The sequence below is a fragment of the Salvelinus fontinalis genome, chromosome 7, assembly GCF_029448725.1.
Source record: "Salvelinus fontinalis isolate EN_2023a chromosome 7, ASM2944872v1, whole genome shotgun sequence".
NCBI lineage: Eukaryota > Metazoa > Chordata > Actinopteri > Salmoniformes > Salmonidae > Salvelinus > Salvelinus fontinalis.
In genome coordinates this window covers 53,740,019-53,764,974 of record NC_074671.1, presented here as the reverse complement: position 1 = coordinate 53,764,974, position 24,956 = coordinate 53,740,019, and the positions used below count along the sequence as shown (strand labels likewise).

At 43.1% G+C, this 24,956-nt stretch overlaps 3 protein-coding genes across 4 annotated transcripts; 2 read left to right on the top strand and 1 right to left on the bottom strand.

The window, feature by feature from the left end:
• Nucleotides 1–326: 326 nt before the first annotated feature.
• LOC129859691 (calsequestrin-2-like) lies at nucleotides 327–9,022 on the bottom strand. The gene is made up of 11 exons (XM_055929762.1): nucleotides 8,299–9,022; nucleotides 4,735–4,819; nucleotides 4,393–4,493; nucleotides 3,270–3,378; nucleotides 2,574–2,647; nucleotides 2,325–2,455; nucleotides 1,933–1,978; nucleotides 1,777–1,831; nucleotides 1,379–1,479; nucleotides 1,185–1,259; nucleotides 327–1,019 (listed from the first exon to the last, which is right to left on the bottom strand). The coding sequence occupies exons 1-11, from the start codon at nucleotides 8,533–8,535 to the stop codon at nucleotides 807–809; spliced, it is 1,227 nt and encodes a 408-aa protein (XP_055785737.1). The 5' UTR covers nucleotides 8,536–9,022; the 3' UTR covers nucleotides 327–806.
• A 2,360-nt stretch (nucleotides 9,023–11,382) lies between these two features.
• On the top strand, nucleotides 11,383–16,889 carry poglut1 (protein O-glucosyltransferase 1). The gene is made up of 10 exons (XM_055929761.1): nucleotides 11,383–11,496; nucleotides 12,490–12,586; nucleotides 12,730–12,873; nucleotides 13,097–13,232; nucleotides 13,421–13,542; nucleotides 13,642–13,801; nucleotides 13,932–13,990; nucleotides 14,465–14,632; nucleotides 14,777–14,833; nucleotides 14,973–16,889. The coding sequence occupies exons 1-10, from the start codon at nucleotides 11,421–11,423 to the stop codon at nucleotides 15,127–15,129; spliced, it is 1,176 nt and encodes a 391-aa protein (XP_055785736.1). The 5' UTR covers nucleotides 11,383–11,420; the 3' UTR covers nucleotides 15,130–16,889.
• Nucleotides 16,890–16,902: 13 nt separating this feature from the next.
• Nucleotides 16,903–23,283, top strand: LOC129859689 (complex I assembly factor TIMMDC1, mitochondrial-like). 2 transcript variants are annotated; one of them, XM_055929758.1, is made up of 8 exons: nucleotides 16,903–17,005; nucleotides 17,691–17,988; nucleotides 18,261–18,426; nucleotides 18,607–18,695; nucleotides 18,821–18,888; nucleotides 21,416–21,494; nucleotides 22,680–22,790; nucleotides 22,872–23,283. In XM_055929758.1, exons 1-8 carry the CDS (start codon nucleotides 16,903–16,905, stop codon nucleotides 23,020–23,022), a joined length of 1,065 nt encoding a protein of 354 aa, XP_055785733.1. In that variant the 3' UTR covers nucleotides 23,023–23,283. The 2 variants fall into 2 exon arrangements, with proteins under 2 accessions (XP_055785733.1, XP_055785734.1); XM_055929759.1 differs by having other exon boundaries at nucleotides 16,959–17,045.
• The last annotated feature ends 1,673 nt before the right edge of the window (nucleotides 23,284–24,956 follow it).

Below are 24,956 nucleotides of genomic sequence, written 5' to 3'. Positions count from 1 at the left end.
TAAAAGTTGTCAAAAATATAAATAGTGAAGTAAAGTACATATACCTCAAAAAACAACTTAAGTAGTACTTTAAAGTATTTTTACTTAAGCATTTTCCACCACTGCACGTACACACCAGTGGAGGCTGGTGGGAGGAGCTATAGGAGGACACGCTCATTGTAATGGCTGGAATGGAATAAATGGAACGGAGTCAACGTGGTTTCTATATGTTTGATACCGTTTCATTAATTCCATTCCAGCCATTAAAATGAGTCCGTCCTCTTATAGCTCCTCCCACCAGCCTCCACTGGTACACACACATCACACGCATACACACAACCAAAACCTTTAGGTTGCATTACATTTATTCATACAGTATCACATAGTTATACAATCGAGTATTTATGGAATCAAGACAACACAACCTGGACTCATAAGAACCTTTACATTTACAATCCTCCGCCATAAAGAAGCTTGAGCTTTTATTTAGAAAATGGAAAAAGTCATTCTATGATGTACTGGTGTTGCAGTTTATTTCACAGTCTAATTAAGTATTTACTTGCTATGGTCTGAGAAATTGCATGGTAACAATTGGTTATTTTAGTGCTTCTAGTACAAAGAACTGAACACTACAGATAACTACCTGGTATCAAGCAGTAAAGGCTATACATGTACTTATTTAAATAAATCCCAAAGAAACCAAGCGTTTACTATTAGATCATTCTCATGCAACTACCATTTCACCCTACAATTTCCATGAAAATACAAGATAAAATACCAGACTCTTCAATAAAACATAACCCATGAAATCTCTACTGGACTGCAGGTTAGTCACTGTCATCATGGTCATCATAGTCTCCATGATCGTCACCATGGTGCCCATCCTCTCTGTCAACCCCGTCATAATCATAATCATCCTTAACATCATCGTCATCCTCAGTGTTGACCTTCCCAGACAGCACGTCTTCTATCCAGTCCTCCAGTTCCTCAGCTGTGGGCAGGTCTTCGTCGTTGGACATGTCCAGCCAGACACTGTCCGCCTGCCACAGTGGGGGTCAAAGTTCAACCACAATCATCCAATTGAATTTTGTCTTTGGCTCAAGAGGTCATACAGATTCTCTTGTAACGAGATGTCCACAGATATTATCTTACCATTACGTTGAACCAACAGGTGGAACACAAAGTTAAAGGAGAGCTCAACTTACGTCTGTCACGTTCACAACTCCAATCTGAGGCTTAAACAGGTTCACCTTGAAGGTCTTCTCCCAGTATGTGGTCAGCTGGATCGGGGAGACAGACACGAAGCATTGGTGCAGTTTATGAAGCGGAACAATCACACCAGATGAAATCGGTCATCATATACAGTATGATGGTGTGTGTGTGGGGTCAGAGGTCATACCAGTGGGAAGTCATCAGGGTCAATCCACACTATACTGAGCTCAGGGTTGTTGGTGTTGTCTCTGGCCACGTCTTTCAGGATCTCCAGGAACTCATAACCATCTGGAGAAATCACAGACAGCTTAGAGATATTTGTACACACCCATTTGTGTGTCTATCCATGTACTGTGTTAAATATGGAATCCGAATTAGGGGAAACAGCGCCACTGTCCGCCCCAGCACCTTTGTTATTGTTTTTATTTTGTGGCCAAATGGAGGAGAGGAAATTGCAGTACCTATTCTGCTCTTCTATCTGTGGTTTTCAGTAACTTCTTTGTTGTTGTAACGTCCCAAACGGACGTTGCAGTTTCACCATTAAGGATTCCAGCTTTAAAAATGGGAAAATAAAGATCAACAAACCAGGGTCTTCCTCCTCAGCAAAGGCTACAATGTGGATCCCATCCAAGTCATCCTCCTGGGAAAGGGATGTTGAATTTGTAAAGGGTACACATATAATACTACCAGTATAATTCCCTTTCCTCAGGGAGAGGTACAGTAATATTGTAGGTAACTCACCCATGTCTCAAACATGTCCTCTGCACGCAGCTTTCTCAGAGTCGCCCTGCAGAAGACAGACCGCGCTACACAACATTTCAAGAATATCCAACAGTAAACTGAGTCATCCATATGAGATAAGGAATATTATTAGGGACGATATGAAAAATGACTGGATTCTAATGATTTGCACCAATGGGAGAAGTTAGAACCACCGAACTAAAGGGTCGCACACATAGCATTGAATGTGGATCTCCTGTTCATCTATCGATCGTTCAGTGAAGTCTGACTGACAACATTTTCACATGATTCTATGTGTAAAATCGGTTTGCAGGTTTGCACACCGTTCACTCTCGGCAGGCAAACGCTATTGGTCTGTTCGAGCCCTGAAATGAAATCTTTTTTAGGGTAACCTTTTGTGTTGGTGGACAAACTCCACTATCTCCATCTCTGAGAGTTGCCTGCCAGGGAGGATGGCTGGTTCCTCCATGAAGGGCTCATAGAAGTTCACCTCGTTCATCTTCAGAGAAAGGTGCTTCGCCGTCTGCATCACAACACACATACTTAGCCATCACTGATGTTGTGTAGAAACTGACCTCGATACTGTCTACACACACACACACACAGGTTTGACTTGATTCAGGTTTGGGTACTGTACTTACAGCTTTGTCGAACGTGGCGAAGAACTTGATGTAGGGCTGAAACCTCTCTGAGGCCTCCTGGAACGCCTTGTAGTCTGATAGAATGGAAGAAGAGGGAGAGAAAGAAACAGATTACAGTTTGGCAGGATTGCATTCAAAACTCATCTTCCTTCAGAAAACTATGTGATCAGGAAAACATGGGTTGACATTCAATTTCAATTTCCCAGCGTAATCTCTCTCCCTCCTCCTCCTCAGTAACAGAACCATTTTACATCCAGCTTCTGAGGCGCCAGGCTATCCTCTCAATAAAGCCCTAAGGTCACGGCCGTAGGACCTACAATCTTCTCTCCGAAATAGGATTTTTCCTAATAAAAGCTGCATCATGCCTCTGTCAAATATGAGATTTTATCTTCCCTTCTCTCGTGTCTCGGTTTCTTCTTTGGAGCAGCACTGTCTATAATTGCTCTCGACCTATTAGACAGAGAACTAGGAGCTATTAAAAGCCTCTCAGGAGGCAAGAAGGAGTGTAGATCAGCCCAGAACAAAGTGTCTTTTTAGCAGCTGGCTTAATGACTATTTGCCTCTATTAGGTCCTATGTGAAGTAGTGCGCTTCTGGGGAGTATAGGGCAAGAACAGCAGATCTTCACACAATTCACTTGTTTGACTCGTGTGAACAGGCCGTCCCATAATGCATGCTTAGGCATACACAGACTCACATGAGTCCTCTCCCTTGAAGTAACCAATGAGGCGTATGTCTTCCTCCATCCTCTCAAAGGCCCTCAGTTCCATAGGGTTACTGATGAGCTCCACTGGGTCCTCCAACACCTAGGGGGCAGAGCAGCACAACAGCATGGCCATTCATTAACACAGTGGGAGAGAGTGGGCTGTGATGAGTGAGTTGCCTTTAATAACAGAAAAGTTGCCACTTGTATTAGGCAAAAAGCATTGTTTGTACTGTACATGAGCAATACAAGTTTACTCCTTGCGTTTATCTGTTATTAATTCATCATGTTTGCTCTCTACTCCATTCAAACTCTACACCAACAGCTATATTTACCAGTTACAACATTGCTTCAAACACTAACTCTGTTTTTTCCCCCAGGAAAGACAAGGGGAAGAGGACTTACAGTGTTCTCCTGCTGAGCCTTGCATTACAATGCAGCATTTACATATCATCTAACAAGGCAGAGGCTGTTCATTTTTTATAACATGATGAGCTAGGAAGTCTTCTCCCCCTGTGGTTATATCCCTCTTACAGTGGAGGAAGAGACACGTCCCTCTTCCCTCTCTCTTCCACCTTCCTCTTACCTCTCTCTCCCATGTCCCAGCAGCTCCCTCTTCCCTCTCTTCTACCTCCCTCTTCCCTCTCTCTCCTACCTCCCTCTTCCCTCTCTCTCCCCTCTCCCTCTTCCCTCTCTCTTCCACCTCCCCCTTCCCTCTCTCTCCCCTCTCCCTCTTCCCTCTCTCTAATACCTCCCTCTTCCCTCTCACTCCCCTGTCTCACTTCCCTCTCTCTCCTACCTCCCTCTTCCCTCTCACCTCCCACCTCCCTCTTCCCTCTTCCCTGTCTCTCCTACCTCCCTCTTACCTCCCACCTCCCTCTTCCCTCTTCCCTCTCTCTCTTACCTCCCTCTTCCCTCTCTCTGCTACCTCCCTCTTCCATCTCTCTGCTACCTCCCCTTCCCTCTCTCTCCTGCCTCCCTCTTCCCTCTCTCTCCTGTCTCCCTCTTCCCTCTCTCTCCTACCTCTGGCTTCCCTCTCACCTCCCACCTCCCCCTCCCTCTCCTACCTCCCTCTTCCCTCTCTCTCCCCCCTCCCTCCCCTAATGATCCTACTCACATCCAGCAGGAATTCCACCAGGGTGTCTGCTGAGAGTTCCCCGTCAAACTCGATCACACGGTCGTCCTTGAAGATGTACAGACTGCCCTCCTCCTCCAAACCTGAGGGCCCAGAGGAAAGTAGGATTCAGGAAGCATTGGTGACTGAGTGCCAACTGGAAAACAGGCCTTGGCAAATACCTATTTTGTAGAGGTTATAGCATTTTGATATTTTTGATGTAAAGGAATAGTTCAGAAGCCTTGTTTCCATATTCGTGTTTTGTGACCAGGGGTTTGCCTGTCAATGTAAGCTGACTAGGAAACACACTGGGACCTACAGTATATATGACAAATTACGACGTACCCAGTTTCTTGGCAACTTTGGCGTCCTTCTGGGAGTCGACCATCCCAAAGCCAATGTCCTTGTCCTCCAGGACCTGTGCAGTCAGCTGCGGATTTACCAAAACACAACATTTGTCATCAGCCAACTTGATATTTCAACAACGTAGCAACAATGTGTTGTTTGGGGTGTTGTGGGCACTTATTTCCTTATGATCCACCTCAATTATTAGAAAAATTCAGCATTGTATTAGTCCACTGTGGGAAATAGAGATATATAACCTGCTTTCAAACTCAACTTCCTCTCTCCCTGATGCTTGGAATTTTGGCTAGCAACTGCAGCCAGTGCTGTCTTTGTCTATACAGCTTTGATCACCAAGTTTCTAGAAGAGAGCACCCTGTGGACTGACTGTGGGAGAAACTCCTTTGTAAGTGTCAGCACTGTTTACTGTTCAAAGAACAATTTCTCAGAGAGGAACAAAGGCCTCTAAATTACCACTGCACTGCAGAGGGCTAAAGTGGAGTTTGACTCAGGTCCTTTTGTTGTGACTGGGGTGGGTACTTCTAACTTTCTGAAAAACAGATGTTTGCAAACAGTTAAGCTACTGTTTAGTATGCATTTATACTGTCACAAGAAGCAATTGAGCCTCTTTTATTAGCTGGTTAATGTTTTCTTAGCCAATTAAGTAGTTACAGTGCATTCTGAAAGTATTCAGACCCCTTGTCTTTGTCCACATTTTGTTAGGTTACAGCCTTATTCTAAAACGGATTAAATCGTTTTTTCCCATCAGCAATCTACACACAATGCCCCATAATGAGAAAGCAAAAACAGGTTTAAGACATTTTTGCAAATGTATAAAAAACCTGAAATATCACATTTATATAAGTATTCACACCCTTTACTCAGTACCTTGTTGAAGCACCTTCAGCCTCGAGTCTTCCTGGGTATGAAGCAAAAGCTTGGCACACCTGTATTTGGGGAGTTTCTCCCATTCTTCTCTGCAGATCCTCTCAAGCTCTGTCAGGTTGGATGAGGAGCGTCGCTGCACAACTATTTTCAAGTATCTCCAGAGATGTTCGCTCGGGTTCAAGTCCGGGCTCTGGCTGGGCCACTCAAGGACATTCAGAGACCAAGCCATTCCTGCATTGTCTTGACTGTGTTGTCTTGGCTGTGTTGTCCTGTTGGAAGGTGAACCTTTGTCCCAGTCTGAGGTCCTGAGCGCTCTGGAGCAGGTTTTCATCAAGGATCTCTGTATTTTGCTCCGTTCATCTTTCCCTCGATCCTGACTAGTCTCCCAGTCCCTGCCTCTGAAAAACATCCCCACAGCATGATGCTGCCACCACCACGCTTCACTGTAGGGATGGTGACAGATTTCTTCCAGACGTTACGCTTGGCATTCAGACCAAAGTATTCAATCTTGGTTTCATCAGACCAGAGAATCTTGTGTCTCATGGTCTGAGAGTCCTTTAGGTGCCTTTTGGCAAACTCCAAGCGGGCTGTCATGTGTCTTTTACTAAGGAGTGGCTTCCGTCTGGCCACTCTACCGTAAAGGCCTGATTGGTGGAGTGCTGCAGAGATGGTTGTCCTTCTGGAAGGCTATCCCATCTCCACAGAGGAACTCTGTCAGAGTGACCATCGGGTTCTTGGTCACCTTCCTGACCAAGGCCCTTCTCCCCCTATTGCTCAGTTTAGCCGGGCGGCCAGCTCTAGGAAAAATCTTGGTGGTTCCAAACTTCCAAACTTCCATTTAAGAATGATTGAGGCCGCTGTGTTCTTGAGGATCTTCAATGCTGCAAAAAGTTTTTGGTACCCGTACCCAGATCTGTGCCTCGACAGGATACTGTCTCGGCACTCTACTGACAATTTCTTCGACCTCATGGCTTGGTTTTTGCTCTGACATGCACTGTCAACTGTGGGACCAACTATGGGACCTTGTGTGCCTTTCCAAATCATGTCCAATCATTTGAATTTTCCAAAGATGGACTCCAATCAAGTTGTAGAACATCTCAAGGATGACCGATGGAAACAGGATGCACCTGAGCTCAAGTTCGAGTCTCATAGCAAAGGGTTTGAATACTTATGTAAATAAGGTATTTCTGTTGTTTTTTTTATGTCTAAAAACCTGTTTTCACTTTGTCATTATGAGGTATTGTGTGTAGATAGAATTTTCTTCCTTTAATCCATTTCAGAATAAGGCTGTAATATAATGAAAAGTGGAAAAAGTCCAGGGGTCTGAATAATTTCCGAATGCACTGTATAAACTCTAATTATAAGCTGACCTAGAAACAGTCCTGGGAATACACATAATCATCACGTCCTGATGGTATGATATTGCTCTGTTCTACAAGAGAAACCAGGTAATGCTCTCTCTGAAACTACCCATCAACCTTTGACAAATGACAGCAATATAACCCGTAGAGTTCACTCTTTAGGTCAGGGGTGTCAAACTCATTCCATGGAGGGCCGAGTGTCTAAGGGTTTTTGTTTTTTCCTTTCAATTAAGACCTAGACAACCAGGTGAGGGGAGTTCCTTACTAATTAGTGACCTTAATTCATCAATCAGGTACAAGCGTGGAGCGAAACCCCGCAGACACTCAGCCCTCCGTGGAATGACTTAGACACGTTTATCAAGTATGGAAAAGGGAAATAAGATATTATTCTAGTTTTAGTCTGTTCTTTCTCATGACATGTTGTAACAGATACGCTTCCGTGTAAGTGACAGAAAGGTATGTGTGGTTGAGGTGCCATTTGGCTAAATATTTGGCTTTGACTAAGCTCTGACATCAAATCTTGTGTTACAAAGGCTTCTCAAATGGTCATATATCTGCTGTCCAGGCACAGAACTTATTTCTCTTGTCCACACAGTGTCCAGCAATCCTCATTTAAAATGTCCTCGTGGCGCATAAAGATGTCAACTCTATTTATGATGTCACCGGAGTTGAAGTGACAGACGGTTAACTTCAGCGAGGGAAGACATGTAAATCAACCAGCTTGAATGTGATGGAAAGACGATGCTGACCTTGGGAACAAACAGGTGCTTTTACAAAGACGTATCTAAGGAACTAGGATGTGTAATATATCTGCCATGTCAATTATCAAATTAAATGTATAAATTCACTGTGATTACCATTAAGCCTTAAAGCTCTACATGCCCCCATCCTCATCTGTTAAAATGACCTTTTGTCTGTGCTCTACACATTTTGTCTTGGGGTCGAATAATAATCCTATAATCCTATTCACAACCTTATTGACCTTGCTTACCAGGAAACGTCTACTATCCGGGTTCCTTGGAATGTCTCTACCCTAAACCCTAACCTTAACCATAACCATAACCATTACCATTACCATAACCATAACCATAACCTTACCTAACCCTAACCCTAATCTTAACCCTTACCCTAACCATTTTAAATTTAAACTTCAATGGGGGGGTAGGGACATCCCAAGGATCCCAGATAGCACTGACCCTCAGACAAGGAATGTTGGCCCCTGTTGGCTGACCTATAGCATCTGAACATCCCTGCACTACCTTCCTCCCTCTCTCCTCCACTCTCACCTCATTTCCTCTTCCCCCTCTCCCCCTCTTACCTCCAGCACAAGCTCAGTCATCTGAAGCTGCTTCTGCCTGCCTTTGTGAGCCGGCTGCGGTTCATGGTAGAGTAGGCACAGCATGTCAAACATCTTCAGAGCCTTCTTGTAGTTGCGTTCGTTGATGTGCAGAACGCGGTCCTTCCCGTCAAAGCTGGGGAACTCCAGTCCCTGCTCTGCAGAGCACAGGGAGGCCAGGTACAGACAGGGCAATAGGGACAGCCAGAGGAGCTGCATGCTTCTTAGAGGGAAATGCCCACTAATGGACAATGAGTAGGAACTGGAAGATGCAGGGGAAACTATACAGAACTAGAACCCTTGAGACTTCAATGGATAGTAGCCAGTACTAGCCACCAATTTGCACTAGTAAAAGAAACAGAACGTTTTGAAAATAACAAGCAAGAGTAGAATTGTTGTTTGCCCTAAAGTCTCCAGCTCTAGTTGTATTCTTTCACTCTCTCTATCTCTTTCTCTCTCTCTTCTTCACTCTCTCTAGTTCTCTGTCTGCCTCTCTCTCGCTTTTCCTTCCTCGTTCTCTCTCTTTCCTTCTCTCTTTCTCTTTCTCTTTCTTGACTGCCTCACACTGTGGTTAAAAAATAAGTCCCCAAAAGTGAATCCAGGGAGCTTTGGCAGAGTGGAAAGCTCACAATAAAATAGCAAGTGACCCCCTCTCTATCGCACTTTCGGGGCCTTTTTATGAGGCCAGTTGTTTCTGGGATTAAAATAACTGTTGGGCTGCAGAAAAGAGGACGGATAGATAGATGGAAGAACCCCAGGGAGTTTCCACTGTCTCTCTATCAGCGCCTGACATGATGAAACGTCTCTCTAGCTGTCGGGGGAATAGCCAAGGAGTTGGGATGTGGGGCAGAGGAGAGAAGTGGATCTGGAGTGAGAGGGTTCACCATTATTTTTGGAATGAGTGTGTTTTCAGTAATGTGAAGTGCTGTTACAGCATGCATGTTATCCTAATACAGTAGGGTGTTTAAAGAATAATAGGTATAAAGCCTGATCTACAATTTATTTTATTTTATTTAACCTTTATTTAACCTGGTAGGCAAGTTGAGAACAAGTTCTCATTTACAATTGCGATCTGGCCAAGATAAAGAAAGCAGTTCGACACATACAACAACACAGAGTTACACATGGAATAAAACAAACATACAGTCAATAATACAGTAGAAAAATAAGTCTATATACAATGTGAGCAAATGAGGTGAGATAAGGGAGGTAAAGGCAAAAAAAGGCCATGGTGGCGAAGTAAATACAATATAACAAGTAAAACACTGGAATGGTAGATTTGCAGTGGAAGAATGTGCAAAATAGAAATAATGGGGTGCAAAGGAGCAAAATAAATAACTAAATAAATACAGTAGGGGAAGAGGTAGTTGTTTGGGCTAAATTATAGATGGGCTATGTACAGGTGCAGTAATCTGTGAGCTGCTCTGACAGCTGGTGCTTAAAGCTAGTGAGGGAGATAAGTGTTTCCAGTTTCAGAGATGTGAAGGAAATGTAATCATTGCCCTCACACAAGCCACTGTTTATGCTAAGGAAGCCACAGTGTGTTTAGCTAACATTCCAATCCTTGTACTCCGTGTCATATGCCAAATGGCAAGGAGTGGAATGATATCTTAACAGACTGGTACCCAGACTAACAGTGTGTTTCCATGGTACAGATGAGCATACTGAATACTGATTTGTTCATTGTGTAATGTAGCTCCAAGGCTGGGTAGAGAGGGCCAAAATAACACTTACAATGCCATTGAAGACACGAGAGAAAAGTTTACAAATGTAATATGCCTGTGTCCTATATTTGTCAGAGGGACTAACAGCATTGAACGAGGGTGTGTACATAACTGTGATTGAATGCGTTTTGTGTTTGATCAAATTCAAATCTAAAAAGCAGCAGATTGAGGCCTCTTTACATTGAAACAAAAATAAGCAATGTAGAGATTTGGAGAACCAACCTGGACTCAGAGCTACATGTAACATAGTAAAAGGAAATCTGTTTTCCGCCATGTAGTATGATATGTGAAGTTTCTTATGGTAGGTATTAATTTGTGGATGTCCATCATCCATTTCGTATGATATGTTCCGAATTGCAATTCGTACAATATGTTATGAATGTGCAAAGCGTATGACATGTTACGAATCCCAATTTGTTGTGGCTAACACTAATGTTAGCAATGTGGCTAACGTTAGCTAGGCTAGGTGTTAGGGTTAGGCGTTAAGGTTAGGCGTTAAGGTTAGGAGTTAAGGTTAGGAGTTAAGGTTAGGAGTTAAGGTTAGGAGTTAAGGTTAGGAGTTAAGGTTAGGAGTTAAGGTTAGGAGTTAGGGTTAGGAGTTAGGTTGAAGGGTTAAAGTTAGGGTTAGCTAACATGATAAGTAGTTGCAAAGTAGCTAAAAAGTAGTAAGTATTTGCAAAGTTACTAATTAGCTAAAATGCTAAAGTTATCCGTAATGAGATTAGGCAAACTATTAGAATTTAACAACCAGGAAATGGAGGAGCGATTTCTACATAGTGCTTCTTTAAAGATGCACTATGCAGAAATCACTCTGCCATTTCTTGGTTGCTAAAATTAAAAATTATAATTATTCGCCTAATTTCAGTTTATGTAACAAAAGTCATTGTGTGGAGAGTCATTGTACCATCTAAATCGTTGTGAAATATATGTTCCATAAGCAAAAATATTGTATTTTCAGCTGTTTGAAACTGGTGTACAAAACCGAAAGTAAAAGACACAAAAACTAAACTTAAGAACGAGAAGCCTAGAAATAACGGACAGAAGATCTACCTCTTACTATACTTGCATTCAAGATTTATAACGCACGTTTCTATTTGAATTTGGTCAGGTCTCCCAAAAAATTACATATTGTAGCTTTAAGTAACGTGTTTTATGTAACTATACCAAACATTACATATCATATTAACTTAGGGCCTCGGATTTAAGTTTACTATGTTACATCTAGTCTATGAGACCTGGCTGACAGAACACACACAGATGCGCAAACGGTCCCAATATTACGGTAAAGATACGTCAATACCTGTAATTACGGTAAGGGTTTTCAGACCAAACTAGAGGCTGACCAAGCATCAGTCATCGCTAACTGCCTAAGCGAAGAAAATGAAGTTGCCGTGGCTCTTGATCCCTCTTCTAACTTTACAGTTTTGTGGAGTTGATTTCATCGTGGCCGGATTAGGTAACAATAAAGCTATGGAATATGTACATTTTTGGAGGTCTGTGCTGGACTGAAATTGCATGACCGAATTATTCTCAGGAGTTCCCATTCATCCTAGCTAGCTAGCCCAGTTAACGTTAGCTAACAAACTAAATTAGCTTGCAAGTAGAACCAATTGGTTGCATGCGAAATAATATTTTTTTTTACATTTTGGGGCAGAAATCTTAATACAATATTGGATACAGAGTTTTCCCAAGGCATCCCTTTAGAGAAGGAATTTGATTAACTGTGTGGCTCAAATTGTTACTTTAGCTAAGGTTGGTTAATGTAATGCAACAGGTCTGTCAGAGTTGTAGTAACGTTAGGTCAGATTCTGACATTTAACCTAACCTTTCCCAGCCTGGTCACATAGACTAGATGTAACACAGTAAATGTAAATCCGACATACTAAATTAGTAAAATACAGTATGGTTACATAAGACAGAAGGTTACTTAAAGTAAAAAGGAAAGGAGTGTGGTTGTTCGGGTGGGCATATAACACAAATGTCAAGGAACCCAAAGGTTGCGTGTTCGAATCTATTCATGGTCAATTTTAGCTAATTAGAAACTTTGCAACTACTTTTTAGCTACTTTGCAACTACTTAGAATGTTAGCCGACGCTAACTTTTAACCTTAACTGCTAGCTGAAGTTAACCACCTAGTTAACCGTAGCCACAACAAATTGGAATACGTAACATATCATATGAATTGCAATTCGTAACATATCATACGAAATGGAGTGTCTCAGATTTATGTACAGAAAAATATGAAATGCTTTGAGACCAGGTTGCCTTTCCTGACCTCAGTCTCTTCTAAATACTAGTGTGCAGCGAGCTTATCCCGTATTTACAACCCAATGCAGTGTAAGTAGCCTTTGCCACGGGCTTTCAGTGTGTAAGCAATCATGCATACTGATCTGTATTTCAGTAGTCCAGGAAGTGCATGCTCTTTGCCTAACAAGCTCTGTTTTATTAGGTAATGGTGGCAGGTGGCAGATATACCTTGAAAAGATCACCAAAGCCACGCAACTTTACAAGCCTTGCAGCCCATACAACTGCAGTTGCCATCTCAGGTAATGCATGCAGGAGAACTGATGTTGCTCCCTATGAGAACAGTATTGCTATACAAAAGGGTTTCAGCTTTTTAACCAAAGCCGTTGGTTGCCTTGTTAGAATGAAGGATCTGCTCTCTCTCCATTGTCCTCGATCCATCCAGTGTCTTGAATGATGACCTACGACCCTTCAGAGAGGGAGTGTCTGAGGAGCTAATGGCGGACACGCTTCGTCGTGGCGTGGGCACCCATTACCAAATCATTAGTGGTAAACTGTACCGGGAACAGAACTGTATGTTCCCAGCCAGGTGAGGAAACAAAACATTCAAATGAGTCTGTGTACACATCTGAGTTTGTGTGTGCAAGTGTTTCTCATCAAGCTTAGAAATCAGACCCTGGTTTTGTATGATAATCCATTAATTAGTGGTCGATCATTTAGTAAAATGTATTATCTTTAGGCCTATATCAGTAGTGAGCTAGTTAATATGATAGTCATCATGTCTCAACTGTCTGTCTCTCTGATTGGTTTAGGTGTAGTGGGGTGGAGCACTTCATCCTGCAGGTGATTGACAAGTTGCCAGACGTGGAGATGGTGGTGAACGTGCGGGACTACCCTCAGGTGCCAGGCTGGGTGCAGCCTATCCTGCCTGTCCTGTCTTTCAGTAAGGTCAGCTCTGCGGCCATACGTGTCCTCATCACACACACACACACACAACAGTGTTGCTTGTTTATGTTATTTAGAAATATGTTTTTACTTTTGTAAATGTATATATATTTGTTGGAAGTAGTAAAAGAGAGTTGTCCAATGTGATGGCATTTGTGTGTGTAAAATGAAAGTGTGTGGTGTGCATTCAGACTGCTGACTACCAGGACATCATGTATCCTGCCTGGACCTTTTGGGAGGGGGGCCCGGCGGTATGGCCCATATATCCCACTGGACTAGGACGATGGGACCTCATGAGGGATGACCTTAAAACGTTGGTTTTGACCTCCTTGTGATACAAGAAAACACTTGTATTTTATTTATTTTACCAGATAATTTTCTCTGTTATTCACAAACACTCTGTTTGTGTTAGATCGGCAGCACAGTGGCCCTGGAAGAGGAAAGAGTCCAGAGGATTCTTCAGAGGCTCCAGGACTAGTCCTGAGAGGGACCCCCTGGTCCTTCTGTCCAGAGAGGCTCCAGACCTGGTGGATGCTGAGTACACAAAGAACCAGGCCTGGAAGTCTGAGAAGGTCCGTCTGGAACTACCAATGCAAATATCCGTGTGACAGTGGCTTGAATGCACTGAGAGCAGTGTTATGTTTTTCAACCGCAATATCAACATCAACAACTGTTCAATAGCCTCTTCTTTTTTTTTCTTAGGACACACTAGGTAGACCACCAGCTAAGGAGATTCCCCTGGTGGAGCACTGTCAATACAAGTAAGAACAAGATATTATGGTGGAATTGCATTGAGCTTGGTTTTGTGTTTACAATGTTTTACATCAAGTGCATAGATGTGGCTTCACTCACTGGCATTTTCCAGGTCAGCCTGGATAAAATTAGACTAATTAAAAAATTAAAAAATGTTTTTAGCTTCAGAGATTTTTAGATTGACCGAGAAAACATGGCCCTGGTTTTCATGAGTTGAGAGGGAAACTTCCATTACCTGTTTCAAAGGTCTGTTAGTTAACCCTGGTTATTTATCTTAAACCTTCAGCTATGGAATAAAACACTACAGGGGTGCATTGTCAGTTACGTTTGTACGTCAGGCCAGGGCTCCAAATCATTACCTCACCATTGTGGCCCCACCCGTTGCAGACTACCAAGGACAGGGTAACTTTTTCCTTACCCTGTACACACTGTGTGATTTCCACCACAATTCCTACCTCATCATCTGACCTCTAACCCCTCAGGTACCTGTTCAACTTCCGGGGCGTGGCGGCCAGCTTCCGCCTCAAGCACCTGTTCCTGTGTGGCTCTCTGGTCTTCCATGTAGGGGAGGAGTGGCTGGAGTTCTTCTATCCCCAGCTGCTGCCCTGGGTACACTACATCCCTGTCAAACAGGACCTCTCTGACCTCAGGTGACCTGTCTGGCTTGGCTGTATATTATAACTGTTCAACTGTCAACCTGCTCCATGGGTAGTATAGTGGAATATGTGTTTTGTCTAATGTCTGAATGTTCTCTGTTATATATATAGTGATGTCCCCTTTTTCTGTCTTTCCAGGGAACTGCTACAGTTTGTGAAAGAAAACGATGACGTCGCTCAAGAGATTGCCGATAGGTAATCTAGAAACTAGAAAAAATGGCTTTAGACTGGTTACATTAACTGTCTGTTTTCTCACAGCTTGTACAGTAGCATGCTAAATAATCAGACTATTGGTATTGTTGACTTATGTTAGTTGACCAACCTCTGCCTCCAGGGGTCAGCGGTTCATCCAGGACCACCTGAGGATGGAGGACGTGTCGTGTTACTGGGAGAGACTCCTCACTGAGTTTGGTGGGCTGCTCAAGTACAAACTCCAGAGGAAGACTAACTACAATCAAGTCATCCACAAGCATGGGAGGACAGAACTGTGACCGAGCCAGGGGGGTCACTCTGTATGGACTATATGGAGGCAGCTCCAGTCAATAGATAGCGGCAGATCACACTGCTTATTAATGTTCCTAATGCTGGTCTTAGAATTAGGAATTGCTGGTCTTCACATTTAGGCTGTTGTCTCCCCATAGATTCTTCATAGGGTTAGATGTAATGGAGTACCTTTTTAAAGTATTGTGTTATAGAAGATTTAGGAGCTTAAAAACGCTATAAGAAGAAAGCGGCTATTTGGGATTGAAATTACCATTGCGATTAGCACACAGAAAGAGTAGGATACTGTATATATTGGTTCTATCACACAGTTTACAGTTTGTATTTAGCAGACTTGGGTTCAAATACTGTGTAGGGTATTAGAATTACTTTCAAATATATTTGGAAGTAATTATTTAGGTATTTTTTAATTTGAAAAGACAAATAGTTGAATATTGGAATGTATTTGAAAATACGCAAATACGCTGACTCAAATACACTCCCATGCATTTAGCCCAGGCATTACATTTTTTGATGTTGAAATTAGTATTTGAAAGGGAAAGGGGGATATATAGTCAGTTGTACAACTGAATGCATTCAACTGAAATGTGTTTAATGCATTTAACCCAACCCCTCTGAAAATACAGTACTTTCAAATAATTCCAATACAAGTAGTTGATTCGGGCCACATTATTTGAAAATACTTTATTTTCTCTGTATTTACTTAACAAATTATCAAATACACATGTATTTGAACCCAGGCCTGGTATTTAGTCTTTCCATGCTCAAAATATCAGTGACTTTATGCCTCAAAAGGAACTTTGGGTAGAGGATTTATAAAGAGCTTAATAGCGTTTGCTATTAGGCGAAATCAGTTCTCACCCCACACTGAAATTGTGTGAAAAATCTATGAAATTGGTTGATTCTGGGAAATTTCACCTAAAAGCCCATTTTCCATCTGCTTTCCCTTACTGCCATCTAGTGTGTGACAGAAGCCCTGTATGCTGCTCAGGAGTTGATACTTACATCTTCCATTTTATTGCCAGTGGTCCATTCAACTACAAACACAACCAAAACACTCCTCACCTCAGAGTGTTGCCTCTGTTTAAGAAGAACAATACACTACCATTGCCATATACTGTAGTGATACGATGAAGCTTGAAACACTACATATTAACCAGTAAATAACTACACTCAACACCAAGTGCCAATAGAACGTGATTCATTAATGTAGAATGACATGTCAAGCCCACTGTCACTACACTACTTTACTTGGACCTGCCTTGGAAATGATGAGTATAAGCCACAATGGAACTGAAATTTTTAATATGTTCAAGATTTCCCATTGTAGAATGTATGTGTTAGTTCTCTGATTCTACAGCTGTGGCATACACGAATGTAAGGTACTTTGCACTGTGTATTGTCTTGACCAAAGAGTACGAGGTGCAATGCCAAAAAACTATGTTCAGCTTGTGGTCAAAACATATGATGTGATCTTCATGGTTAGTCAGAGTATTGTATGCACAGAGATTGTACTATCATGGGCAAGTTGATTCGCCTGCAAAATCGGTGGAATAGTTTTGGTTTGTGTTTTGGGCTTTAATTAATAGTAATTTATGCTATTTTTTGGCTTGAAACACAATGACAATGTTGTGATATGATGCAATAACAGCCTTTTGTCAATGTTTTGTTTCCTTACATTTTACATTTTTATATCGAATGTATCATTTTTAACTCTGTAATAAACCATTCAAATCAAGTAAATGCACAATTGTCTCCAATGAATGTGTATGTTTGGTCCTCCACCTGAAGGGGGTGCTCTCCAACTAAATAGCTTTAATTTACTAGCTAGCAGTTCAGGGGTGTGCCGGTGGAAATCAGCAGCAGGTAGGAAAGACAAACTACAAGGACATTTCAGAATAAATAGGTAAATACTCAGAAAACAACTTAACCGTTCAAACGTAGTCTGCGATATAACTATGCTTAGCTACGTTAGACAAATAATAGACTGCTTCACAAGCACGGAACTGCTGAACAAGTTCGCATACACAGCTAACGTTAGCTAGCATGATGAATCCCCTTAGCTCTTTGCTTGTTCGCATGGAACAAGATGCTTTGAGAACGTGAAGTTATGGTAAAGACATGTACCGTCTTTGGTAACCGTGTCACCTCACCTGCTCCACTCGAATGCAAACGTAACATATCTATTGTCGTTCAGTCTGCTTCATACGATAGGTTACCTAAGTGGGCATCTTTACCTTGGGTGTTGTTGACACATATGTCATAACAGCTGATTGTAGCTAGCCTGATAATTTCCAGCCAGTGTAGACCGTATTTATCAATGTTCCATTACAATAAATACCAACTCTAGAAATGTATAGTAATGTACAGTAGGTATTCTATTGTACACACGAATGACTATGCGATGTCAGATGCGGTATTAAAACAGCTGTTGTACTGTTTGTGTTTTGTCCATTTTCTCTCGTTTCCTCTGCCCAAGGGGCATTTATTTAGCAGAAGGATTAGCTGTAACATAAGTGTAACATCCTAGCTCCTGGCCATGTGTTCTCAGATCCAGCTCCCACTGCTGGTGAAGCGTTCATGATGCATCCTCCTGAACGGCCTGGGGCGTCCCCAGCCCCGTGTCAGCAGGCAGCCTCTGCCCCCCAGGGCACCCTCTGCACCAGACCACTGGGGGGTCTCCTCCAGCTAGCCATGCCCTCCCTGGGCCTCCTCTTCCCCAGGGTCCATGCAGCTGACAGTGTGGCTCCTGCCCTGGTACAGATCCCCTCCCCCCTGCCCAGCCTCGTGGGCAAGCCAGAGTTCCCAGACACTGGATGGGACCGCATCAAGGATCTCTTCGACAGGGAGTAAGTTATGACCGTGACACCTCTCTCCTATTGTCTGTGGCTTAGCTGAGTAAACCCATCACCATCGGGGATTGCTCCCCATTGCTTACCTGTGCAGCAGATGAGTTTTCTAGCCTGTACTTAGTTTAGAAGGTTCCAGTTAGTTTAGAAGGTTCCAGACTTCTAGTGTAGCATAACCATCACTTGCCTTACAGGGCTTCATACATTGGCTGTCTAAAAATGCTCTGTTTGATTTTAAAGCTTGTTTTTACACCCCTTTCCTGTGCTCCCAGTGAAATGCAGAAGTATCCTGAGGAGCTCTCCAGCGTGGTGAAGAGTACCTTCGCTGCCGCCTTGGGCGGCATGATCTACGGAGGGCTGCCCGCCGCCCGGCACGCCAGGGAGAGGTTCATCCAGCTCCACCAGGCTGAGATATACCACAGCCGGGTGGAAGCTGTGGTGAGTGTCTGCGGTTGTGAATTAACAGCAGGCCATTACATACATACATGCAATACGATGTCAGTGCTTTTGTATACATTTCCCAAGTGCAGCAAAAGTACATTCTGTCAATTAAAAAAATAAAATAAAATGTTTGTCTTGTGTTGATGGAGGCTTTGTGTTGTCGTTGTTCTCCCCCAGCGTTCTGCCCATAACGCAGCCATCCGGGGCTTTGTGAGGTATGGCTGGAGGTGGAGCTGGAGAGTGGCAGCCTTCGTCACATTATTCAAGTAAACAATAACTACATGACTATTCAGTATGGGACTCTTTCCTCTGTGGCCACTATATTAGTTTGTTCTCCTGTGTTCAGTGACATTGGTTGATTCTCTCGCTCTCTGTGTGTGTGTTCTGTCAGCACTGTGAGCACAGGCCTGTCTGTGTACAGAGATAAGTATACCCTCAGCCACTACGCAGCAGCCGGAGGTGAGTTACTTCAACACCCAAATGGAGAGGATACCTCAATGTATTATACACACCCACACTTATTCAACTACTTCACAGTAATAATTTGTAAGACATCTACAGTGCCTAAGGAAAGTATTCAGACCCCTTGACTTTTTCCACATTTTGTTCAGTTACAGCCTTATTCTAAAGTGTATTAAATAGTTTTTTTTCTTCTACACACAATAACCCATAATGACAAAGCAAAAACAGAAAACAGAAATATCACATTTACATAAGTATTCAGACCCTTTACTCAGTACTTTGTTGAAGCACTTTTGGCAGCAATTACAGCCTTGAGTCTTCTTGGGTATGATGCTACAAACTTGGCACACCTGTATTTGGGGAGTTTCTCCCATTCTTTTCTGCAGATCCTCTCAAGCTCTGTCAGGTTGGATGGGGAGCGTTGCTGCACAGCTATTTACAGGTCTCTCCAGAGATGTTTGATCGGGTTCAAGTCCGGGCCACTCGGACATTCAGAGACTTGTCCCGAAGCCACTCATGTGTTGTCTTGGCTGTGTGCTTAGGGTTGTTGTCCTGTTGGAAGTTGAACCTTTGCCCCACTCCGAGGTCCTGAGTGCTCTGGAGCAGGTTTTCATCAAGGATCTCTCTGTACTTAGCTCCATTCATCTTTGCCTCGATCCTGACTTGTCTCCCAGTCCCTGCCGCTGACAAAACATCCCCACAGCATGATGCTCGCAAACTCCAAGCGGGCTGTCATGTGCCTTTAACTGAGGAGTGGCTTCCATCTGGCCACTCTACCATAAAGGCCTGATTGGTGGAGTGCTGCACAGATGGTTGTCCTTCTGGAAGGTTCTCCCATCGCCACAGAGGAACTATGGAGCTCTGTCAAAGTGACCATTGGGTTCTTGATCACCTCCCTGACCAAGGCGCTTCTCCACCGATTGCTCGGTTTGGCCGGGCGGCCAGCTCTAGGAAGAGTTGGTGGTTCCAAACTTCTTCCATTTAAGAATGGAGGCCACTGTGTTCTTGGGGACCTTCAATGCTGAAGAAATGTTTTGGTACCCTTCACCAGATCTGTGCCTCGACACAATCCTGTCTCGGAGCTCTACGGACAATTATTTCGACCTCATGGCTTGGTTTTTGCACGGTCAAATGTGGGACCTTATATAGACAGGTGTGTGCCTTTCCAAATCACAATCCTGTCTCTGAGCTCTACGGAATTAAAAATGATTAAATATTTTAAAAAATGTCACCCATTTTCGAAATTTCAGCTAATTTGTTGAAAATGAAAAACTTCTAATTTACATAAGTATTCACACCCCATTGCTATGACACTTCAAATTGAGCTCAGGTGCATCCAATTTCCTTTAATAATGTCGCTACAACTTCATTGGAGTCCACCTGTGGCCAATTCAATTGTTTGGACATGATTTAGAAAGAAACACACCTGTCTATATAAAGTCCCACAGTTGACAGTGCTTGTCAGAGCAGAAACTATACCATGAAGTCCAAGGAACTGTCTGTAGATTTCCGAGAGAGAATTGTGATCAGGCATATATCTGGGGAAGGGTATAAAACAATTTTCTAGAGTGTTGAAAATTCCATGAGCACAGTGGTCTCCATTGGGAAATCTGGGTTTTATGGGAGAGTGGCCAGACGGAAGGCACTCCTGAGAAAAAGTCACATGAAAGCATGCTTGGAGTTTGCAGAAGGGCACGTGAAAGACTCTGAGCATAAGGCAAAAGATTATGTGGTCTGATGAGACAGAAATGTAACTGACCTGAATGCAAAACGTTATGTCTGGAGAAAACCAGGCACAGCTCATCACCCATTTAACACCATCCCTACCGTGAAGCATGGTAGTGGCAGCATCATGCTATGGGGATGCTTTTCAGCAGCAGGGACTTGGCAGACTGGTAAGGATAGAGGGAACAATGAATGGAGACATACATGCAAATCCTGCTTCAGTGCAAACAACAGACTGGGGCAAAGATTTACGTTCCAACAGGACAATGACCCCAAGCATACAGCCAAAGCAACGCTGGAATGGCTTCAGAACAAGACTCTGAAAGTCCTTGAGTGGCCCAGACTTGAATCGCATTGGAAAATCTGTGGAAGTACACCGCCGCTCCCCATCTAACTTAATAGAGCTTGAAAACATCTGCAAGGAAGAATGGGAGAAAATCCCCAAATCCAGATGTACAAAACTGATACAGACATACCCAACACGACTAAAAGCTGTAATCGCCACCAATGGTGCTGCTTCTACAAAGTATTGGCTCAAGGGTGTTAATACTTATGCAAATTAGTCATTTCTGTATTTAATTTTCAATAAATTTGCTAATTTCTAAAAACATGTTTTCACTTTGTCATTATGGGGCATTGTGTGTAGATGGGTGAGAGATTTTATTTTATTTTGAATTCAGGCTGTAACACAACAAAATGTCGAATAAGTCAAGGGGTGTGAATACTTTCTGAAGGCACAGTAAGTGGGATTATTGTAAATGTGTGAGTATGACATTCCTGCCTGTGTGGGTTTGAGCAGCTGTGACAGGAGGCCTATTCAGGCTGAACCTGGGTCTCAGGGGACTGGTGGCAGGCACGGCCATAGGAGCAACCATGGGGTGAGATATGAGGGTTTTCAATGGCAAAATAACGGGCTAGTTTTGAACAAAGTGGTTACCTGGAGTAATAGTGTTGACAGTGGAGAAGAGGTATGAGGAGTAGTTTGAGGGAGCCAGATAGTCCAGGCTTACCCTGCAGTATAGTAAAATATGAACTATGAAGCCTGAAGGATGTCAAAAACAAGTCTCTGGCTGCCAGCTGCGCCCCCTCCCTGCAACCCCTCTGCTTCCCAGCTGCACCCTTTCCTCCTCTCCCAACCCTCCAGCCCCCCTCCCTCCCCCTAGCCATGCGCTGGGTGCCAGAGGGACTCATGTGCTTTGCAGAGGGCTGTGTTTTGGGCAGTAGAGCAGGGACAGAGGCCAAGGCAGCAGCTGCCCATTTATTTCTACCACCCCATTGTTACGCCAGCGTTTCATCTCCATCCAGCTCCTTCTATCGCTGCTGCACTAGTCCCTTCTGTCATCTCCTCTTCACCTGTTTTCTCCCTCCTTTTCCTCTCCTGTCTCTCTTCCCCTTTCCATGTCTGTCACATAGTCTTTGATTTGTATGTATATCTAATGTGTCAGTGAAGGTTTTTAGAGTAGTAATGGACTGGGTGTATGTGATCCAACATTCAAGCCATGTTGCTGTGTCTCCAGAGCGAAGCAGAGCGCTGTCCATGTCTGCCTCAGTGCCCAGCCACCTGGACCGTGTGTTTGATGTGTGCAAACAGCCCCAGGAGCACCCACAGCCTCAGCCAGGTGCAGGGGAGGGGGGAGGGAGAAATGAAAGCAGGCAGCTAATCAGATAACACATCACGCTCCAAATGTCTGCCCCTACCTCCCTCATAGTCCTGACACATGGACGAGGTGATAGGGGCGGGCCGGGTTACTAAGTGAGTGACAGCCACCACAGCCCTTCATGCTAAGCTATGTTTAGGGTGTCTGGAATGAGAGCTGTAGTCGATAACGGGAACCTGGATAGATGAAACCCTGATTGATACTCATGAGTGAAACAATTAAATGCTCAGAGAGGCAGCAACATGGCGTCCAGCTCTGAAGTTGGCCAAACTCTCTGTATTGTATAACAGTCTGAGGGTTATTGAGAGTAAGTGACAGCCACAGTGACATAATTTAATGTGACGCAGAACATTGACATGTTGGAATGAAGGTGATGTCAGCTCGGCTCATGTCATCTCTTGTCAGGGTGCCGGCAGGAGTTCTGATCATCGCCATGCAGGGATTGGCGGGAGAAACGGTCCGGGAGAGGAGGAGGAGGGAGCGCAGAGAGCTGTATGAACTAAAACTGGCGGAATGGTACATTCCATGGGCATCAAAACACACACACACACTTTTTTTTAATCCTAGTATTCACTCACTTTTTCCTACGCCCTCAAGGAGTGCCCGTTTGCAGTTGACGGATGACCTGATTGGTGATTTGAGCAGCAGTGGGCGGATCCAGGATGTAGACCAGGACATACAGAAGATCCAGGAGCTGCTCAGTTTACCACGGAACGAGGGCGTGGCCCAGGACTCTGACAGCCATTGACAGCAGCTGAAATACTCTAACTGATACCAATCATAGCCATCCTCACAGACAGACAATGGTGGGTGAGACTTTCCTCACCTCTGAGGACATACTGGTTTCTTTTGATTTTGACTACTCTATTCTATGTTCTGTTGAATAGAAAAGAGGAAAAAATATGTATTGATGCTGAATTATGAATGATACTGTAAATGTGATGACTTTGTCTGGAACTTTGAAATGATTTCCAACATATTTAATATAAATGGCAATAATGACACAGTATCTTCAAGTCTGAAATCCACTGCATTAGTCATGACATTGTGTGCAAAGTACATGAGGCTGAGAGCCAGTGGGTTGGAAGTTGTGGTCCCGTTATTCAGAAGAACTCTGAGGAAAAGCACTACATTTTAGTCATTTAGCAGACGCTCTTATCCAGAGCAACTTACAGGAGCAATTATGGTTGTGTTTTGCTCAAGCGCACATCAGATTTTTCACTTAGTCAGCTCGGGATTCAAACCAGCGACCTTTCGGTTACTGTCCCAACGCTCTGAACCGCTAGGCTGCCTGCTGCCCAGTGTGTAGGTTAAGACACGATCACATTGCCATTATGTTCAGGAAATTGATCAAGCAACCGACTGCTAGGCAATTCCATGATAATGATGCTGAGACTCCGATTTTTCACTTTAAAATGTATGCCAAACAAAAACCAATGATTGCAAAGTTAAACAAACCATAAAACTATGCACAAGGACGACTTTTAACAATTTCCATTGAATATTTTACAAAAAAAATTCTTTGAACAGTGCAAATGCAAAGTTTGTTAACAGAAGAACGGTTTGTGCTGTTTGTGCCATCTTTCTGTTACCAAACCTTGCATCTGCACTGTTCAAGTAAATGCATTTTGGTTAAAAAAAAAAAACATTTAGAATTGAAAAATTGGAGTCTCAGCATTCTGTTACCATGGAATTGACCTGCTTTATTCTTTCTTAATGGCAGTGGGGCGTGTGTCTAGAAACATGAAAATTGAATTACAATCTGTGTGTTTCCATGTCTGTTTGTAGGCCTGTAATGTTGGCCCCTGGGCTTGTCAGCAGCAACTAGGTCAAACATAGCCTCTGCCCCTGCTGTAAACAAGATGTGGCACACTAACAGCTGGGGCTCGGAACGCGACTCAGATTGACAACAAATAGCCAGGAGATTGGAAAGAGAGACGAGTCGTTAGTTAACACAGCTAAAATTCTAATTCTACTTTTAAAGGTTTGGTCAGTGGCGATCGGTTACGGCCATGTGCTTAAGTGTGTCATTAAGTTATGATTGTGTAATTCAATTCAATCATCATCTGAATGAATTACATTTCATGTCCTATCAGAGGGAGTCTGCTCAGATCAACAAGTGATGTAAGCATTATTATGCAAATTAGTTTTTGTTGAAATGTAATGCAATAGTGTCTCCTTTTGTTCCAGGGAGCTATTACTAAAGAAATGCATTCCTCTTCACCTCCCAGCGGAAGGCTAGCCTACAGTTAAAATTTAAATAATTTGATTAGAATGGCATTAGGAATGTATGGAATTTATTTTCAGGGCACTGGGCAGCATGTTTTAGACAAAACAATGACAGGCTTTTAAAACATACAGTTGAAGTCGGAAGTTTACATACACTTAGGTTGGAGTCATTAAAACTGTTTTTTTCAACCACTCCACAAATTTCTTATCAACATACTATAGTTTGGCAAGTCGGTTAGGACATCCACTTTGTGCATGACACAAGTAATTTTCCCAACAATTGTTTACAGAGAGATTATTTCACTTATAATTCACTGTATCACAATTCCAGTGGGTCAGAAGTTTACATACACTAAGTTGAGTGTTTCTTTAAACAGCTTGGAAAATTCCAGAAAATTATGTCATGGCTTTAGAAGCTTCTGATAGGATAATTGACATAATTTGAGTCAATTG

What these genes read in the sequence shown, in the direction of transcription:
- LOC129859691 (XM_055929762.1), bottom strand. Translation starts at nt 8,535, where the DNA reads ATGCAGCTCCTCTGGCTGTCCCTATTGCCCTGTCTGTACCTGGCCTCC. An exon ending in CTTCAAGGGAGAGGACTCAT is followed by an intron (nt 2,648 to 3,269) that starts GTGAGTCTGTGT and finishes CCATTCTATCAG; the next exon opens with ACTACAAGGCGTTCCAGGAG. An exon ending in GAGTTGTGAACGTGACAGAC is followed by an intron (nt 1,020 to 1,184) that starts GTAAGTTGAGCT and finishes CCACTGTGGCAG; the next exon opens with GCGGACAGTGTCTGGCTGGA.
- poglut1 (XM_055929761.1), top strand. Translation starts at nt 11,421, where the DNA reads ATGAAGTTGCCGTGGCTCTTGATCCCTCTTCTAACTTTACAGTTTTGT. An exon ending in AACTGTATGTTCCCAGCCAG is followed by an intron (nt 12,874 to 13,096) that starts GTGAGGAAACAA and finishes TGATTGGTTTAG; the next exon opens with GTGTAGTGGGGTGGAGCACT. An exon ending in ATGAGGGATGACCTTAAAAC is followed by an intron (nt 13,543 to 13,641) that starts GTTGGTTTTGAC and finishes TGTTTGTGTTAG; the next exon opens with ATCGGCAGCACAGTGGCCCT.
- LOC129859689 (XM_055929758.1), top strand. Translation starts at nt 16,903, where the DNA reads ATGTGTATGTTTGGTCCTCCACCTGAAGGGGGTGCTCTCCAACTAAAT. An exon ending in AAGGATCTCTTCGACAGGGA is followed by an intron (nt 17,989 to 18,260) that starts GTAAGTTATGAC and finishes CTGTGCTCCCAG; the next exon opens with TGAAATGCAGAAGTATCCTG. An exon ending in GCCTTCGTCACATTATTCAA is followed by an intron (nt 18,696 to 18,820) that starts GTAAACAATAAC and finishes GTGTTCTGTCAG; the next exon opens with CACTGTGAGCACAGGCCTGT.